Source organism: Acomys russatus, chromosome 11, assembly GCF_903995435.1.
Source record: "Acomys russatus chromosome 11, mAcoRus1.1, whole genome shotgun sequence".
NCBI classification, from domain to species: Eukaryota; Metazoa; Chordata; class Mammalia; order Rodentia; family Muridae; genus Acomys; species Acomys russatus.
Genome location: NC_067147.1, coordinates 51,048,533 through 51,070,343, shown reverse-complemented (window position 1 = coordinate 51,070,343; position 21,811 = coordinate 51,048,533). Strand labels below are relative to the sequence as shown.

Genomic DNA, 21,811 nt, shown 5'->3' with positions numbered 1-21,811 from the left:
GATGGAGGCCACACGGCCAGGAACACTCTCTGCATCAGAAGTGCAAAAATACCTTTACATGGTACACGAGCATAGTTTCTGATTAAAAACCACACTGATAGTGCTGTTTAAGTTCCCCGGGACTGAAAACACGGCTCAGAAGTGGAAGCAGTGGGTGTGGTGAAGGAGGCATTCCAAAGACATCGCCTCTCCCACTGAACACCAAAGCACCAAGCAGCCAGAGTCAGAGTCAGGTTGGATGGAGAGTCCAGCAGATAGTCAACAGCCTCGGAATCCAGATGAAAGGCACACAAGGGAAAGGGAAGTTAACAACTATTTGCTTTCCATTCATAACAGTACCAAGATTGCAGTTATGAAGCATGCAACAAAAATAATGTTATGGTTGGGAGTCACCGTAACATGAGGAACTCTATTGGAAAGGCTTTAATTAGCTGTATTAGGAAAGCAGAGGGCCAGTGGTCTTGGGAGGAGGGTAAAGAGAACTCATGTTCCAGACTCTGCTATGGAGGGGCACACCTATAACTTTCCACAAGGAACTGTAGCTGTCCTAGCTAAAGCTGCCAGCTGCCGTAAGAAATGAAAGTCAACTCTTCACTTGCTTGAACTCAGCACTCACCCAAGGAAGAGAAGTACTGGGCACTCCTGACAACAACTGAAGGTAACAAAGAACCTGCCACCCGAGGCAGAGCACACCAAATCTCAAGATCCTGGGTAAAAACCCCAGCATACAGTTTGCAGGGAGGTCTGAGCATTACAAAGAAGTTTGGACTATCTAATGAACAAGATTGAGGCTCCAGAACATTCTGTTATGCCAACAGTAGAGTTTCAATAAAGGTATCAAAACCACTCAACAGGAACACTTATTTTAAGTCAATTATTATGTGAAAATGGACATCTATATGCAATAGATTTAAATGATGCTACTTATGTGTATGTAATAATTAACTCAAAAGTATTAATAATATTATATTTTATATTATTATATCTATATATAACACAGATATTATATATTAATATATAATATTATATAATAAGTATATACTACATATTAATTGTATAATTGTATATTTGGTAATGAACCCAAAAGATGCTCCTATGGCAACATTAGGGACAACATTTATGATTTGGATTCAGCAATGACTTTGGTAGATAAGACACAAAACAAAGGAACAGTAATTATATTGGACTTTTATCAAAAGTATACAATTTCCTGTCAAAAAGCACTATCAATGAAGTGAGAAGATCATGAAGCAGAAGAAAGCATTTTGAAATTCTATATCCACCATATCTATATCTGTATGTGGCTTCAGAACTCTGAGGGACTCATGCAACTAACCAGGAGGGGACCTAGTTAAAAAGCACCCAACGATCTAAGCCAATGGTTTTCCAAAGAAGGTACCCAGAGAAAGGGCTCATAGATGTGCTCAGCTTCATTATCTACTCATGCAGGAAATGCAAATAACGGCCACACAGAACTATCATCACTTCACACCTACTGATAGTCAGAATCAAAGAAGAAAAGCCACAGTTAAGAACGCTTGATAGTCAGTGTGGGCAACGTTATGGGAAAATTAGAATCCTCATACATTGCCAGTGAGAACATAAAATAGTTCAGAAATGCTTGCAATTCGGCACTGAGAATATAAAACGATTCAGACCCTGATGAGAGTATTTAGTAATCTCTCAAATAATTAAGACATAGAATTCTGATAGGCCCCAGCAATTCTACTTCTGAGTATATAGTCAAAAACAAACCCCAAATCATGTCCTTAGACACACATGTTCGCTTATCACAGTGTCGATAACTGAAAGGCAGAAATGTAACCCAAATGCTCACTAATGAAAGAGCAAGCACATTGTTGTGTACGTTTATAGTGCGATGGTGTGCAGAGGTAGACAACGAAGGGCAACAGATACATCTGCTAAGTAGGCGGAAGGAGCCAGACACGTGTTTGTATGCCAGATGGCTCCTGTTCACTCTCATCATCTCCTAGTTTTTGTTCCCTCGAGAGTCGTGTGTGTGTGTGTGTGTGTGTGTGTGTGTGTGTGTGTGTATACCTATTCCATGTACTTCCAAGAAATAGAACTATAGGATAATTTTGGATTTATAAATGTGTTTTCAAGGTATGCCCATTGCTGAATCACGTCCTAGCTGGTCATTCTCTTATGTCAACAAATAACAATGCACTGTGTAGATAAATGACACTGTTTATTCCCTTGTGGATGAATATGTGAGCTGTTTTCTACTCTGTCCTGCCTGTATATATGTTTGCAGTGAAGATTACTTTGCATATTTTACACATAGCTATGGCTTTGCTTAGTTTTATGGCTATGTTCTGTTTAGCACGTGGAGAAAGCTTCTGGTTTTCTAAAGCATATATTCTACACAGAAGCCTGTGAGTGCTCCACAGCCTCCAAGTTCTGACTCTGGCTTGCTCTTCATATTCTTTTTACTTGAAGGTGAACTCCTCCTACATAGTCACAGCTTTAATTTGCATTTACTGAATGAAGTGTAATTCCATGTGCTCATTGACTACCATTCACACACACACACACACACACACACACACACACACACACACACACACGGAGTGGGCAGGGAGGAGGAGGAATGAGGGAATAAGAGAGAGGAGGGGAGTCTCTTCAAAACTTTTTCTATTTTTTTAGATTTTAATTTTATTAATTTATTCAGATTACAACTCAATTGTCATCCCATCACTTGTGTCCTTCCGTTTCTCCCTCCCTCCCGCTTTCACGCTATTGTCTATTTTTAATCAGGCCCTTTTTCTTTTTGCTTTTGAGTTTTATGCATTTTGATGTATAATTATTAGCTTATACATTAAAATATTTTATGTAGGCGTGTAGGTGGCTTTTTTTTTGTTTCAATGGTAGTGCCTCTTGAGACTTATTTCTTTTTAAATTTGTGGGTGAGCTTCAATAGACTTTCTTACTAATAATTTGGGAGTTTTGTGCTTTATATGTGGGTGGCACTCTGTCTCATTCATATAGTAAAACTTTTCTTCTAAGAGTTCTGAAATTTTACTTCTTGTGTTTAGATCCACAGCCCATTCTCATTTAATTTTTAAGGACAATGTTAAGAGTGAACTTCATTCTTTCTTGCTATGTCCCAAACTCACTAGCTAAAAGGATAACTTTCTTGCTAAGATGATTTTGGGCCAGATTTGGCAAGTGTTAGGGTGTTTCTTCATTGTAACTCTACCCAAGTCTTGGTGTGCATTCTGACCCTAGCAATGCTACCATTTTAATAAACACCTTTTTTTCATAGTATTACCTGTAGTGGAAATTACAAACTGTGGGCAATTGATGATTTTAATGTATCTGCGGAGGAATTTTCAAATAAATAATACTTTCTATTATTAAGTATAAATTACTTATCCATACTTTTAAGTCCAGAGGTGGGAGAAACTGTTACGTGTCTACCTATGGCTTTCTGAAGTGACTTGACTTTTTCTCATAAAATCCTCTTCTATGTCAAATTGTGCTTGTCATAAGATTGATAGACCCACATGTGGCCAGCTCGCTTGATTAAGAACCCTGTGTTCTAGAGACAGAGGCGGTGGTTACTCTATCGTAACCATGGATACATCACCTCCCCCTTCATTCAGTGAAAGAAGACACTGGCAACAGACGCAGAACATCAGTTCTGCTCTTCAGAAAGTCCCCCAACCTCACTGCCACCACGGTGCAGAGTGGAGCATGTGATGTCTGTACAATGACCATCTGCTCCAGTGCCATTTTCCATTCCGACAGCTATGGCTTGGATATCCCTGATATGTTGACATCAGAAAGGCCAAAATGGTGCTTTGATTTTTTAAAAAAAAATTTTTTTTGCAGTTTTGACGTTATCAGTTTAAGTTTATTATTTCCTTTCTTTCTTTTTTACAGTTTTTAAAATCAAATATAATTTACATATACATTTATATTATTACACATATATACAATAAACTACCTACAGCAAGAGGAACCATGAAACAATTAGGAATTTTATATATATTACATTCATAGTATTTTGGCTATTTGTATTTGACAGCCTTGAAGAAAACATGTTTCCTGTCTTGGTGTGTCTAAAATTCTGATGTAAATCAATTATCTAGCATATCTCGTCATTATCAACTTAAAACATCCATCTAGACCTAAAAACATCTTAATCCCTAAACAACTAAGCCTAACTGTAAAACTAAACTATCTGGTCTCCAACCCCATCAGAGACTTTAGAAGGAATAAAATTGATTACCTGGGTAAACAGGAAGTGCAGGTTAGCAGCTTCCAAAGTGAAAAAAAAAAAAAAAAAAAAATGACAGAGACAGTTTGTTGCCTGAACAGTCACCCAAAATTATAACATTAAAGCATCATATTCAGCCTTCTGGCCCAGTGTATCTGACAGCCATATCTGTGACGCAGAAGCTGTTGAGGACTTCTTTACCCTGTGTTGGCTGAGGTGCTTTAATTTTATTTCATCTTAGATGCGATGTAACCCTCCTGGTAGCCAACATTCCCTTTTAATGAACAAATTAGTGCTGTACTCTTTGTAGAAATGCCCTAGTCACTGTGAGCAGCTGACAACTTTACAGGCGCCTAATTAGTCGCCGGCTTTGCCTGCAAGTGAAATTTTTCCACCTCGGTGAATTTTACTTGGTACAATTGTTTAAGGTAAACAAGCAGTCTCCAGGGAAAGGTTTGGAGTTTAGAATCACCCCCAGTGCTTATTAACATTCATAGGAAAAAAAAAAAAAAAGATAAAATAAAACGACAAACAGCCGAGAGTCTGTCCTCTGGCTAACAGCATGTTGTTTGACATTAATGGGGGGCAATCAAGTATAAATCATTTTCTTGTAACTTACGTTTCTGAAAGATTAAAGACTCGCTGAGGGTCTCCGTTCTCGATGGCGTATGTGATGGGGTCTCCTTCCCGATCTGTTGCCTTCCGAGAGGAGAAGATAATCCAGTTACCAACTAACCACAGGATGTGCAAACTATCTATTAGTGTTAAGAGATACATGTGACCTAATGTCAAGAGGCTGAATAAAGCATTTTATAATGAACCTGGAATTTTCTGACATGCACTTTTTACATTCTTACAGTGCAAGGAATTTTATGTGTGTGCGGGTGTAATAGCGAGATAGAAGTTAATTGATACAAGTTAATGAACTTAGCGATTTTAATTTTAGGCATCTAGGCCTGAAACATAAACAAATATGCTAAACGCTACCTACATCACTGGTTAGAGTGTCAATGTATTATTTAAACACTTTGTTTCCTGGTTAAAACGCATCAAGATCATATTCAAATCTGTAAAAGTTTCTGACTAAAAGTCTTGAATATAGAACCAAAGAGCCTGAATTCAAAGTTACACTGTACTTATGAGCTTTGTGACTATTTCCCAATTTCTTCTTTCATAAAGAAGAGGGCTATGGCACAAATAATAATAGAAGCAGAGAGATTTAAATTGAGACACTATATCAAGGCTAATATTTGGAATATTGCAAACTTTCGATAAATTTAACTAATTTTGTTGTGCTGTTGTTTTCTCCTTCCCTGAGAAGCAAAACCCGCACCTTCTGACACTGAATTCTGGGTCTCTCTCCTCCAAAATAGAGAGCTAACCATGTTGTGTGGCGAGGTCTAAGTTTACCTATTAATAACTTCTCTTTACAGAGAGCCATCAAATCCCTTAATGAAGTCCTGGACGGGGAAGGGAAGCCAGCTGACTGTCATGTGAGGAACAGCAAAGGGGAGCGATGGGTGGAGAGTGGAATCTCAATGCCATGTGACGGATGTCAAGGGAGAGGGGATTATCCACAGGGTGTGACGAACTGTGTCTGACTGTCACTGCTCAGACACAGCATGTCCCTTGGGTAAGATAAGCTACCGTATGTTCCTCACCAGATATCAGGCTGTGCCCCGGCAGGGATTGTTTGTTGCCTTGGACTTGGAGGACTCAGAAGAGGGGTGGCCACTGGATACTAAGTATTCCAGACAGTCATGGTCCAGTATGCAATCCATGAGCCAGTGGGCACGCTAGCCATTTCTACTGGCAGGTCAAGCCATCGGCTGTGTTATGGGACCTGATCTTGCAACATCCCTCTAAATTGCCACACTGCAGCCACAGCTAGAAACTCCTCCAGGACTATGTGTTCCCAGACTCTAGGGACATCTGAATCGTTACAGTTCAGTCTGTAATAAACTACCATATCTTGTATCCTGTACTACAGGATGCTGTCTAATTGCCCCGTGTGTCATCAATTGCTCTCTGTGACTCATGTCCTTCTGCATCTGTTGCTGGGCCATCAAGATGGTTCAGTGTGTCAAGGTACCTACAAGAGCGCCTACACTCCCCAGGAGCCTCATGGTACAAGGAGATAACTGACTCTTGCAACTTCCCCCTGATTATTCTACGTGTACTATAGAATGCAGATGAACATACTACCCACTATACACACGAATAAATAAATGTAGTAATAGTACTTTTAAGAACCTGTTACTTCCTTGCTTCACATCTCAGAAAGGACCAGTGCCTTTATTCTTCAATTCACGCCTCTGCCCATCTTCCATTCCCTTAGCCAATGTGCTGCATCCTCCTGCCTTCTCAGGCCGACGCGCTTCACCTGTGCTCGCCTCAGCCACTTAGCCCCACTTCCTCCTCTAACCCATTGGCAAGTTCCACGGGCTGTTTGGGAAACGCTTGCTGTATCTGGGTGACTGTGCCACCCATCTTCCTCACCATGGACCTACTTCAGCTGTCGCGCTAAACAGTATCTTAGCAACAAGCCCTGGGTTTTACTCTTGCATCCTCACGATGAGATGAGTTTTCAATTAACTTAACAAAGTAATCGCTTCCAGGCCCATACTTTCCTCTTTCAGGTAAATGTTCTGCCACAAGTGCACACATACGAAGAAAATGGAACATGCATAGAAAAGGATGAGGAAAGCCTAGGAAAATATCAAATCTAGATATACAATTCTAAATTTTATGAAGTTAGCTAGCTACGAAAAAAAATCTCATAAAGTAAGGAAAAAATTCCTTTATTCAAAGATTATTGCCCTTTGTTTCTGTATGTAGAAAAAAAAAGTCTGAACTTGGAGAGTGCCTTTATTATGAAAAGTTGACACTAAAACTTTAGTCACTTGCTCTGTTGTCCCTGTTACTAAGTCCTTTGTGTTTGCTGATTGGATTGTAGATGGGGTTTCTTTGTTGTTGTTTGTTTTTCTTTTTTTTTTTTTTGTTTTCTGGAATAAGATATCACTTTAAGTTTTCAAAATTGCAAGGATATAGATTCTGAAACAGGGATTCTGTGTAAATCAATATTAAGTCTTGATCAATATTGAATCTTTGTTTGCACTGCTAGGAATAGAACCCTGCTAAGCTCTCTACCACCAAGCTACACTCCCATCTCAGAGTATTGAATCTTATTTTTTTTTAATGTACATTTATTTATTTATTTGTTTGTTCATTTGTTTATGGTCACATGTGAGGAGGCATGAGTGTGGAGGTCAGAGGACAACGTGGATGAGTTGATTCTCCTTTTTTCATCATGTGGGTTCTTGGTATCTAACTCCACCAGACTTGGTGGCAGCACCTTTACCCACTGAGCCAACTCACTGGCCATCCCATGAATACTTTAATGTGCAGGAGAGACTACGATCCATGTTAATGGGAGTGAAGGTCTCTGAACACTGTATGACTTTGTTTGCATTATTCTTTTGTCGTGTTGGGAAGTTACAATTTTATGGAAGGCTAATTGAAATTTTACTGGTAAATAAAACATGCATGGGACTCCAATTATGCTACTATTTCTACCTTCAGTTTCAACCAGAGTACTTTGTGTTCTACTTAATTTAATGTTGTGCCTTTTTAAATCTAGAGACAATTAGTGACTGTTTTTTCTCGAAAAGGGAAAGCTTAGTCATAAAATACATTTTTTTTCATGTAATAAGTAAGAATCACTCCTCCTTATTGCAAATATATTTCTTATATATTTATTTTTCATAAATCCAGTAAAAAATGAGTCCCCCCTTTCAAGATTTTGAAAAGTGAGGTAATAATTATAAGTAACAAATAACAACAAAAAAAAATATGTAACAAAAGTTCCATATCCTCACTGGACCTAGAATCCGCTGGGAGTCCTGGAATCAGCTGTTAGGTTGCTCCCTGGCTGTCATCTATTCTAAGGTAAGATACCTCAGGTTAAAAAAAGACACACAATGACGACCATATTCTCTCCTTAGTTAACTCTGTATTTAGGAGGCACTCTGCCTATGCCAAAGCCTGGAAGGTGAGTCATGTACACTGCAGATAAACTTCTGCCTGCCCAGCTTACATGGTACCAGGGAGCAAAGGGCGAACAAAATCGTTAATTCAAATGCAGAGTATTGATATCCTTGTGAAACAATCCAGGAAAGACATCTGGAGATGTTGGTACATCCTCCCTTGATGAAGAGTGATCAGGACAGCATGGCTTAGGGTGTGAAACCCCAGTACTTGCTTGAATATGAAGGAAAAGCAGGCCTGTGGAAAGCAATCCTGCCAGGAGTGCTGCAGAGAGAGGCAGAACAGGCCCGGTGGGTCTTGGGAAGAGTCCAGTGCTTGTTAGCTTGGTACATAGAAGACACGGAGTGTTGTTTGTTTGGTCACTGACCTCAAGCTAAATGACTGAATGATGTTGACTTTGGACAGATAGCGAGTGATAGCATTTAGTCATCCGTTTGCTGATATGTGTTCAATTTAATGACTCTAATAAAGCTAAGTTTTTCTTTAATTATTGCTTGAAGGACAAACAGTACCTTTGAAAACAACCAGATGACTTAATTTATATCCTATAAAACGGCCAGTTTCTTTTTTGTTTTTGTTGTTGTTTTTGAGATCATAATATAATTACATAATTTCTCCCTTTCCTCCCTCTGCACCTTCCCATACGCCCGTCCTTGCTCTCTTTCATATTCACGGCATCCTCTCTTATCAGTTGTTATTATAGATATACATGTACACATGTTAGGGGCACAAAAATCTCTCAAAACCACTCAAGTAAGCGACATTCTTGGATTCTAGGAAAAAAATGTATAAAAGAGGCGAATCTATATTCTGTCAAGTTATAGAGGAACACAGCCATCAAATGCCATCTGGTAGAGTGTCCTTACTCACACAGAATGATTCTGAACATTTCTGAGGATATTAAGACAAAGTACCAGCCTGTGGGGATGCTGAAGGAGACACAAGACCAACAGCTTTAAATGAGCCTGCCTCTTACTGAAGAAACAGGTGTTGACGGATGCTACTAACTAACTGAGAGCAAGAACTGAAACTTTCAGTTTAGCACAACAGCACCTTGGTTTTTTTTTAAAGATTATAAAAAAAATTGTTTCCTTTTGTGTGTTGGATGCTTTTTTTCTACATGTATGCAGTGCAACACACGCACGTGCTGTATGTAACACTGTCTGGAAACATGTGCCTTCTGCTGGTGTTAAAGTGTTGGGCCTTTGATAAGATGATACATTCATGATTGGGTTTGGGGCTACATTAAGGTGTATACCCTATTTACATGAAGGAATGCTACATTGGCTATTCTTTCTGATATAAATGTGAATTAATCACTTTTATCACTTTTCAAGATAAGTTTAAGTTCAAGAACATATTAAATACTCAAAATATGTCAAGTAAATACATGTAATACGCAATTCCTAAATTTGTAGTATAGCTAAATATGTGACAGGATTGGAAATATGCTTCAAAATATGAAGATGTTGAAAATAACACTCTGGAAGGGTGTAACTCCCCCAAACATGTCGCTTTCTAGTGGGAGTGTGTGGTTGGCAACGAAAGAAGCTACACAAAATGCTTCAGGCCAGAGAAGAGTCTCTGCCAACGGGATTAGGAAGGAGCACATTTGAAGCCTAGAGTATGTGCTTACTCAGCCATGCATAGTGGCTGGAGCAAATCTCTATTTACTTGTTCTACATGGGGAAATGCCTGGAAACTAGGAGCATTAAAAAAAGAGAGCATTAAAAAAAGAGAGACACCCTGGATTCCAGGAGTTCTGAGAGAATGCTTACAAGGTCCAGTCTCAATGGCCTTTTTGTTTTCTTTTTCTCAGGACACAAAATTAGTAATGTTGGGACACAATAGAACTTAATTTATTCTAAATACATTTTTTCAGTCCTAATTGGGTTTGGCTCTTAAGAACGTTGAACAAGATAAATGTAAACGTACCAGAAATACTCAAATTAGCCACCCTATACATCCATGGGACACTTTAGATCTCCCACACCATACCCTTTAGTGCGCACAACCTTCATGTCTGGCGAGATCTGTTGTTCCTGTTCCTACCTCCATGTTGATAAAGTATCATGTTTAAAAGTGAAAGAACTTTTGACATTCACATACAACCCCATGTCCTCAATGCTTTCAATCACTTTCTTCTTAGAATCGGGGTCAATTCTCCACAGGAAGAGTATCCCCTTGCAAGGTGTGAGTCTTGTAGTAATTACCTTGTTCTTCACTACTACTTCTAGAACTTTCTGAAAATTACCCAGCTCTCCTTTCAACACCTTATGCATTAGGCTGTATTGACTGCTGCCCTTCCTTGTGAAGGTCTTCGTTTTACACTAATGCACATCCCTCCCCTATTTTGCTCCATGTCAATCTCATTGCCCGCTTTGTTAGTCTAATCTCATTATTCAAAAAACACTTAAGTCCTCAAGATATTGTCTGTTTCTAGTTCCTGTCATTACAGGCTTGTGGGAGAAGGTGTGAGGGAGGGAGGGAGGGAGAGACAGGGAGGTGACGAGGAATGGGGCTACAATCAGGATGAAAAGTGAAATGATAAAAAGTATCCTCCACAGAGTTTCATGTATTGGAAGGTTAGACCCTAATTGGTGGATGTGGGAAGCTTTATGAGGTAGGTCCCACTATGAGGAGTAGGTCTCGTGTGGCAGGAATATGGAGATAGCTGCTTCTTGCTATCTTTCTGTTTCTGCTACCTATCTATATCGCAGTCAATAATCTCCCCATCACTTACACCACCACCTCGTTCTCTCAAAGTTCATAGGCACAAGCCACCATGGACCAAGCCTTCCAACACTATGACCTAGAAGAAACCCTTCCTTCCTCAGACTGTTTCGGTCAGGCACTTTGACCACCACAACAAAACAAGAAATGGAACAAATATACTCTTACTCCAAAACATACATCAAACTGCCTCATCAATTTCTTCAGTGGATGTGTTAATGGTTTTTTCTCATGCCTCTGAGGATGAGAAAGTCCTGAATCTATGCGGCAGAAGACCTGTGGCCACTGAGGGCACTCTTTGTGCCTTGTGCATGGCTGTTGTACTGATTCACGCAGTGAAAAATCCAGACTTCTGGTCCCTTTGGTTGTCGGGGCCATAATCTTTTTTATTAGTCCTTCACACACAGTACTAAATTATTTCCAAGAAACCCTACAAATACCGTCCATTTTATTAGTAAATTCAAAACAAATAAATAAAAGAAAGGAAGAAAATTAAGTTACTGTCTAAAAGACATCTCTGAAAACTGATTATGTAAAAAAAAAATCTGCAAAATACAAGACCATGTTAATCATTTATAAAAAGATCATGGTGCTAATGAGAAACTCACTAATGAATAAGAGATCATGTTCAAGAAGAAATAATATTGGAATAAGGAAATCACAAAGTCAATTGAGTGACATCTGTAAGCCCCTCACCAAAAGAGTGGATCAAGCAGAAGAAAGAGCATCTTGAGGACAGGACTTCTCAAATGTTAAGTCAGATGAAAATTCCAGTTTTAGAAAATGACAAGAGAGGGCTGGAGAGATGGCTCAGCGGTTAAGAGCACTGACTGCTCTTCCAGAGGTCATGAGTTCAATTCCCAGCAACCACATGGTGGCTCACAACCATCTATAATGTGATCTGATGGCCTTTTCAGCACTGTATGCATAATAATAAACAAATATTAAAAAAAAAAAAGAAAAGAAAATGACAAGAGAAACAGTGGTGGCACATCTCAGTACTCAGAGAGGTAGAGGCAGTTCGATCCCTGTGAGTTCTAGGCCAGCCTGGTCTACAGAACAAGTTCTGGGACAGCCAGGGCTACATGAAGAAACACTGTATTGAAAAATCCATAAAAACAAGAAAATGAAAAGAATAAAGATAGCATCCAAGACTGATGAGAAAAAATTTTATGAACACTCTTTGAAAGTATGAGAATTCCCCCATGGCCAAGACAAAGAAAGTGACCTGGGAAACTCAGCAAAATGAAAACTTTAGTTTTCCTGATTCCTGAGATATTCATGTGCAGAATTTGAAAGACCCAAAATATAGTTGACAATAATATGTCCTCTCTTAAGGGTAATATATTCAATATCCCATGAAAAGAACAACATAAAATGCATGGTATAATATAAAGAACTGAGTTAAGGTAGGGGATTTATAAGGATACTGTCTTTAAGTGGAAGTAGAGAGAACAGGAATGGCTATTTCTGTAAAAGATAAAATGGACTTCAATACAAACATTATACAAATATAGAGAAAATACACTGTATATAATTGATTATATAATCAATGTATATATTGATCAATGACTCAATCTGGTAAGAACTTCTAACAACTGTACCTCACACCAAGTACCCAACTTTATAAAGTCAACATTATTATATTTGGGGGAGGAATAGCCTTTGATGCAAGGACAGCTGAGAACTTTATAGCCCCACTTTAATAACAGGACAGGACACTCAGGCCAAAAAGCGCAGCCTTAAATGAAAAACTTGACCTGAGAGCCACAGACAGATCACATCACTTCTTATAACAGCTGGTGATACATTTCATTCTCAGGAGTACATAAGACTGATGTGTTCCTTCACTAGGCCTGATCACATTTTCAGCCACAAACCACATTTCAATAAAAAAGCCATCTCAGACATTATTTCCCATTACAATGGAATAAAATGAGAAATGAACAACAAAAGTTGTCAAATGTCCAAACACATGAAAATCATTGATACATAGAAATACAAAGTATCACTCAGAGCTATAAAGAACAACTGTCTGGAAAATCTACACATGATAAATTTTGATATATGTATAATCAACAGAAATGGAAGGAAGACAAGGACAATGTGAACAGTTCAACAACAGAAAACAAGATTGAATCAGAAACAAGAAGTTGACTACGACATGGTCATAGTTGACTTTTTAACCCATTTTAAAAGCCAACAATAAACCTTACACTAGAGAGCCAACCTCTGACACTATTAATGATAATACACTATGCTTGCAAACAGGAGCATAGAAGAGTTGTCCTTTGAGAGACAGCATCCAGCAGCTGTTCAAAACAGATACTGAGTCTCACAGCCAAACAGTGGGCAAAGCATAAGGAGTCTAATGGGAAAAATGGGGGAAAGGATAAAATGACCAAGAAATGACAGGATCTCCATAAGAAGACCAACAGAGCCAACAAACCAGGGCCTAGAGTGGCCTGTGAAGTCTGAAGCACCAACCCCAGGACCATGCATGGACTGGGCCTAGGTCCTCTACATAGATGGGGCTGATGGGCAGCTCGGGCTTCATGTGAGTTCTCTAATAAGGGGAAAGAGGGATGTCTCTGTCATGGACTCTGTTGTCTTCTTTTCAATCAATCCCCCCTGGTGGGACTACCATGCTAGGCCACAAGGGAAGAGGAGGAACTCAGTCCTGGTGAGACTTGGTGACTTTGGGTGTGTGGGCAGGGGTTCCCCTCTTCAAAGAAATAGGAGAGGGGGAGGGGAAAGGGAGGGTAGGACTGGGAGATGAGGAGGGAGGAGGTTAATATTGGGATGTAAAGTGAATAAATAAATAAATAAATTTTATAGATGATGATGGTGCAAACTATGTACTGTGTCTGAGTGGTTGGACAGAGCCTAGTGACCCGGCTAGGAGCTACAGATCACAAGATCTGGAGAGCCTTAGGTGATAAGGGTCAACATGGTGAAGAGCACAGGTGGATCTGGCCCCAGGCCACCCAACTGGTCCACAAAGGATGGGTGCCCAGAAAATGGCTGCATACCTGCCTGTAAGCTGCAGCTGTGCCCTATATCTCAGACTCTATATCTGGGACTGAACTGTGGGCAGTGAAGCACCACAATCTAGATCTGTTGACCCAGGCAAGCAGGTAGATCTGACCTCAGACCACCTTGCCAGTCCACAGAAAGCCCCACAGTCCTGTGGCCATGAGCAGGGTCTCCAAAGCCCAACCAAAGGCAGATAGTATCTATACTATCTCAGACTGAACCTTGGGCTGCAGAGCACTGGCACCAGATCTGCTGGCCCAGTGCACAGCCCAGGGTATAGAGTAAAGTCCCCTAAATCTGAAACCAGGTCACTTGCTGACCCAGGGAAGGGTTCCCTAATCCCCACAGGTGAGGGGTCTTGACCGATAGACACTCACCAATGAACTACTCTCAGTGACCAGTGAAGGACACCATAAACTACCTCCCAATGTCAGAAACAACAAGATGACTAAAGGCCAATGTAAAATAAAAAAACACAAATAACAAAAGCCAGAATAATATTGGCATCTCCAGAACCCAGTTATCCCAAAGAATTCAACCCTAGGTACTCAGACACAATTGAAACACAAGAAAATGACTTAGTAATGAAGATGATAATGGAGGAAATGAATAAAATCTGTAAACAAATACAGGAAGATGCAGCCAAACATATTGAGGGCCTTAGAGAGGCCATGACAGAAGCCTATGGAAAGGAAATAAAGAAATCACTGGAAGAATTCAGAAAAATGCTAACAATTAGATGAAGGAAATCAATAAAACAGTTCAAGATCTGAAGATGAAAATGGACCAATGATAAAAGCACAGACAGAAGAAAGCAGGGAATGAGAGAACTTAGAGAAAAAAATGAAGAGGTATGCTTCGCTAACAGAATTCAAGAGATGGAGGAAAGAATCTTGTGTGTAGAAGCTGCAATTGAAGAATGTGATGCAACCATCAAAGAAAATGTTAAGTATGAAAAATTCCTGACACAAAATATCCAAGAAATCAATACACCACAAAAAGATGAAACCTAAGGATAATAGGAATTGAGGAAAAAGAAGATGCCTGGCTCCTAGGCCCAGAAAATATTTTCAACAAAATCATAGAAGAAAATTTCCCCAACTTAAATAAAGAGATGCAAATAAACATACAAAAGGCCTACAGAACACCCAATAGAATAGACCAGAAAAGAAAATCCTCCTGCCACATAATAATCAAAACACAAAATGTATAGAACAAAGAAAAAATATTAAAGAAGCAGGCGAAGTAGGCCAAATAACATATAATGGCAAATCTATCAGAATACACCTAACTTCTCAGCAGAGACCATAAAAACCAAAATGGCCTGGGTAGAGGTCCTGCAAACACTAAGAGACCACAGATGCCAATCCAAACTACTATACCCAGTGAAACTTTCAATAACCATTGATGGAGAAAACAAGATATTCCATGACAAAAAGAATTCAAACAGTACTTATGCCTAAATCCTGCCCTTCAGAAGTTACTAGAAGGAAAATTCCAACTCAAAGTTACAAATTCCAACCAAGATAACAAGGAAAATAGATAACTTCACTGTAGCAAAACATAACCAGACAAAAACTCTACTGCAACTATCATCAAAATCAAAGGACCTAACAGCCACTGGTCATTAATATCTCTCAATATCAATGGCCTCAATTCTCTAGTAAAAAGATGCAGACTAACAGAATGGATGTATAAACAAGGCCTAACATTCTTCTGCACTCAAGAAACACATCTCAGTGATTGACATTACCTCAGGGTAAAAGGATGGAAAAAGGTATCCAAGCAAACAGACACAGAAGCAAGCTGGTGTAGCCATTCTAATATCTAATAATCAAAAGAGATGAGGAAGGACATGTCATACTCATCAAAGGTAAATTCAGCCAAGAGGACATCACAATTCTGAATGTATATGTCCCCAATACAAGGGTACACATTTTTAAAAGAAATATTAATAAAGCTTAAACCACACATCAACCCCACACAATAATAGTGGGAGAACTTTAACATGCCACTTTCAAAAAAGGACAGGTCAATGAAACAGAAGTTAAGCTAAAATGAGAAATAATGACACTAACTGATGTCATGAATCAAATGGATCTAAAAGATATCTACAGAACTTTTCACCCAAACACAAAAGATTATACCTTCTTCTCACACCTCATGGAACCTTCTGAAAAACTGACACATAGTAGGTCACAAAGCAAGCCTCAACAGATACAAAAAGATTGAAATAACACCCTCATATCCTGTCCACCATGGACTAAAGCTGGACTTTAACAACAACAAAAATAACATAAAACCTATGCACACATGGAGACTGAACAACTCTCTACTCAATGACTACTGGGTCAGGGAAGAAATAAAGAAAGAAATTAAAGACTTCCTAAAATTCAATGAAAATGAAGGTATGACATATTCAAGTTTATGGGACACCTTGAAAGCAGTGCTAAGAGGAAAGGTCATAGCACTAAGTGCCCTCCTAAAGAGATTGGTAACATCTCATATAGGCATCTTAACAACACATCTGGATTATCTAGGGGAAAAAAAGAAGCAGAAACACCCAAGAGGAATAGATGCCTGGAAATAATCAAACTCAGGGCTGAAATCAATAAATTCCAAATGAAGAGAACAATTCAAAGAATCAACAGAACCAAGAGCTGGTTCTTTGATAAAATCAACAAGATAGACAAACCATTAGCCAACCTAACTAAAAGGCAGAGAGACACTATCCAAATTAATAAAATCAGAAATGAAAAGTGAAACATAACAACAGACACTGAAGAAATACAAGGAATCATTAGGTCCTACTTCAAAAGTTTATATGATTTTGAAAATCTAAAGGAAATGGACAATTTTCTTGATGGATTCCACTTGCCAAAGTTGAATCAGGTTCAGATAAACAAATTAAACTGTTCTATTTCTCCTACAGAATTAGAAGTAGTCATCAAGAGTCTCCTAACAACAACAACAACAACAACAACAACAACAACAACAACAAAAACCAAACCAAACCAAACAAACAAACAAAAACCCAGAGCCAGATGGTTTCAGCACAGAATTCTACCAGACCTTCAAAGAAGAGCTAATATCGATATTCTTCTAATTACTCCACAAAATAGAAATGGATGGGACGTTACCAAATTCATTCTATGACCAGTTACCTTGATATCTAAACCTCACAAGACCCAACAAAGAAAGAGAATTTCAGACCAATTTCTCTTATGAACACTGATGCAAAAAAGACTCAATAAAATACTCAAAAACTGAATCTAAGAACACATCAAAAAAATCATTCACCATGACCAAGTAGGCTTCATCCCAGACATGCAGGGATGGTTCAATATATGGAAAGACATCAATGTAATCTACCATATAAACAAACTGAAATAAAAATAATCACATGATCATTTCCTTAGATGCCAAAAAAAGCATTTGGCAAAATCCCGCACCCATTCATGTTTAATGTATATAAGAGATCAGGTATACAAGGCACATACCTAAACATAATGAAGGCTATATACAGCAAACCAATAGCCAACATCAAATTAAATGGAGAGAAACTCAAGGAAATTCCTCTAAAATTGGGGACCAGGCAAGGCTGCTCACTTTCTCAATATCTCTTCAATATAGTACTTGAAGTTTTAGCTAGAGCAATAAGACAACAAAGGGAGATCAAAAGGATCCACATTGGAATGGATAAAGTCAAATCATCCCTATTTGCAGGTGACATGATAATGTACATAAGTGACCCCAAAATTCTATCAGAGAACTCTTATAGCTGATAAGCTCCTTCAGTAAAGTGGCTAGATACAAAATCAACTCAAAAAAATCAGTGGCCCTCCTGCATATAAATGACAATTGTGTTGAGAAAGAAATTAGGGAAACTACATATTTCATGGGAGCAACAAGTAATATAAAGTATCTAGGTGTAACCCTAGCCAAGCAAGTGAAAGACTTGTAGGAAAAAACTTAAAGTCTCTGAAGAAAGAAATTGAAGGTGATATCAGCAGATGCAAAGATCTCCCATATTTGTGGATTGGGAAAATTAACATAGTAAAAATGGCCATCTTGCCAAAAGCAATTTACAGATTCAATGCTATCCCTATAAAATGCATACATAATTTTTAAAAAGACATTGAGAGATCAATTTTCACCTGCACATGGCAAAACAAAAACTCAGACAAACTAAAACAATCCTGCACAATAAAAGATCACCTGGAGGAATCTACATCCCTAATCTAAGGCTGTACTATAGAGCAATAGTAATTAAAACATCATGGTGCTGGCATAGCAATAGGCTGGTTTATCAACAGAATAGAACCAAAGACCCAGAAATAAATCCACACACATATGGACACTTGATTTTTGACAAAGAAGCCAAATCTATACAGTGGAAAAAAGATAGCATCTTCAATAAATGGTGCTGGTCTAAGTGGATGTCTACCTGTATAAAAATGCAAGTAGATTCATATTTATCACCATGTACAAAGTTCACATGGATTAATGATCTAAACATAAAACCAGAGACACTAAATCTGTTAGAATAAAAAGTGGGGAAGAGCCGGGAACTCATTGGCACAAGAGGCAACTTCCTGAACAGAACACCAACAGTCTAGGCTCTAAGGTCAACAATTAACAAATGGGACCTCAGGAGGCTGAGACTTCTGAAAGGCAGAAGACACTGTCAACAAAACAAAGTGACAGTCTGTAGACTAGGAAAAGATCTTCACCGACGCTACATCTGACAAAGATCTAATATTCAAAATATATAAAGAACTCAAGCAATTAAACACCACCAAAACAAGTAACCTAATTAAGAAACAGGGTTCAGAGCTCAACAGGGAATTCTCAATAGAGGAATATGGAATGGCTAAGAAACACTTAAAGAAATACTCAACGTCCTTAGTCATCAGAGCAGAGCAATGCAAATCAAAATAACTCTGAGATTCCATTTTACACCTGTCAGAATGGGTAAGATCAAAAACTCAAGTGACAGAACATCTTGGCAAAGATGTGGAGAAAGGGGAACACTCCTCCATTGCTGATGGGAATGTAAACATGTACAACCACTTTGGAAATCAATCTGGCGTTTTCTCAGAAAATTGGTAATAGGGCTACCTCAAGACCCAGCTATCCCACTCCTTGGAATATACCCGAAAGATGCTCCACCATACAACAAGGACATTTGCAAACTATGTTCATATCAGCCTTATTCTTGATAACCAGAATCTGGAAACAACCTAGATGTCCCTCAGTCAAAGAATGGTTAAAGAAACTGTGGTACATTTACACAATGGAATACTACTCGGCTATTAAAAAACAAGAAGATCTTGAAATCTAAAGGCAAATGGATGGAACTAGAAATGATTATCCTGAGTGAGTCAATACAGACCCAGAAAGATACACATGGTATATACTAGCCCAACATGGATGTCCTCTGAGAGTCTTCCCTTAGTGGGATATTGGGACAGATCCTGGGACTTGCTATTGGGAATCCAGGTGAGAGAGGTATGGGAGAATGTGGAATAGAAGGACCTGGAACCCTACAAGACCATCAAGGCTGGTGGTTCTGGACCCAGGAGAGCATACACAAACTACTGTACCAACCAATGACAATACACGCTGTAAACCTAGACTCCCTATTCAGATCTAGCCAATAGACAGCGGACTCTCCACAGTTGTGTGGAAAACGAGGACTGACTCTGACATGAACTCTTGTGCCCCCCTATTTGACCACTTCCCCTTGGTGAGGTGGCCTGGTGGCACTCAGAGGAAGGGGAAACAGGCTACCCAGATGAGACCTCATAGACTGTGATCATATGGTTGGGGAGGAGGTCCCCTTCTGTCACAGGCCTAGGGGAGGGGAATTGGGTGAAAGAAGGAGGGAGGGGGAGGAGGAAGACACAAGTGAGGGAACAACAATGAAGATGTAATCTGAATAAATTATTTAAAATATATTTTATATAAAAACCCAAACAAACAAAAGTGAAGGCATTCCTTAATACTCATCTGAAGCTAACAATATTTTGTTGACAACCCCAGAAAAGTGCACACAGAGAGAGAGAGAGAGAGAGAGAGAGAGAGAGAGAGACAGACAGACAGACAGACAGACAGACAGAGAGACAGACAAACACACACATACTCACACACCACACACACAAAGACACACATACACACACACATACCTCACGGAGACACACATACAGACAACCTCCCAAACACAGAGAGACATACAGACACACACACACACACACACACACACACACACACACACACACAGATAGTGATAGAGACAGACAAAGAGACAAAGAGAGACAGAGGCACAGAGAGACAGAGACAGTCAGAAAGAGAGAGACACAGAAAGAGAAAATCAGAGAGATAAATACAGAGACATGCACACATACAGAAAACTACACACAAAACACAGACACACACACATACAAACAGCCACATGCACACTCATACCACACACACAACGACACACATATATAGACAACCACACACACATGCCTCACAGAGACACACACATAAAGACAACCCCCCAAACACAAACACACACACACACACACTGAGAAAGAGTGACAGAGACACACAGAGAGACAGAGATACACACAAATAAAGAAAGAGAGAGAGACAGAGAGAATAAAAATTTAAGGCCATGGGAACTTAATGGACACAGAAGCAAAACTTATTAAAAATACTCATTAATAAATCTGAGAGCACGTGAAAAAGACAATTTATCATGATCCACTGGGATTTATCTCAGGGCATCAAGTTTGGATTAATAACAAACAAATCAATAAATGTTATGCCTCCTAGCAATTCAATAAAAGAAATGGCATGTTCGTGTCGATAGATACAAGAAAAACATTCAATAAAATTCACTGTTTTCATGATAAAGCTGAACAAAATTTGTATATATGTAACACTTCTGAAATATAATAAGACAGTATATAAAAAAACTAAAGCCAGCATCACATCGAATGAGAGGAAGTTTAAGGTGCTTTCTGAATGGCTGGGAAGAACACGGATGCGCACTTTAATCACCATATTCCATGGAGTCTTAGTCCCAATATGATGAGAAAGAATAAAAGAAACACAGATGGGAAACTGGAAAGTCAAATTATTCCCATTTGCAGACGAAATGATTCTACATATAGAAAATACAAAGGTTCCAACAAAAGAGTATAGCATGTGACAAATTTAAGAGCATTTCAAGATGCAAACTTATAAGGAGCCTTTTCACAAACCAGCATTGACTTTAGTGAGGGACTATCCCACTTAGAGTGGTTATGGTAACTCTGTAGGAATAAATTTCATCAAGGATGCAGGTACTTCCTCCATGATAAAAAAATTCAAGATACTGATAAGTTTTACACACACACACACACACACACACACACACACACACACACACCTTTTATTTATGCTATTTTAGAAAATATTTAACATGTTCTTATTATCTAGGAAAATTTACATATTCAATTGCAGTTCCCATTAACATATTTATGATATTCCTCACAAATGGAAGCCCAAGGGGTTTCAAAATGCCAAAGAAGTCTTCAGAGAACAAAGTCAGTGCTGTCACAATTCCTTGGTCTCATGGATTCACGGCCTGATTGAGTCAGAGTGACAGCTTTTTTGTAGGTTGAAAATGGATGCTCATGAACAGAGGGAGGAGGTCCCCCTCAGTCACAGTCATAGGGAGGGGAGTAAGGGGAAAATAGGAGGGAGGGAGGAAGGGAGGAT

The 21,811-nt window shown here is 39.0% G+C and overlaps 1 protein-coding gene across 1 annotated transcript in view; it reads right to left on the bottom strand.

Moving 5' to 3' along the window:
- Positions 1-21,811, bottom strand: part of Pcdh15 (protocadherin related 15) — a 428,603-nt gene that overhangs the window by 213,337 nt on the left and 193,455 nt on the right. Inside the window, exon 14 of the mRNA XM_051153212.1 lies at positions 4,863-4,942. Coding sequence (XP_051009169.1) covers positions 4,863-4,942 — 80 coding nt within the window. The remainder of the gene's footprint in view (positions 1-4,862; positions 4,943-21,811) is intronic.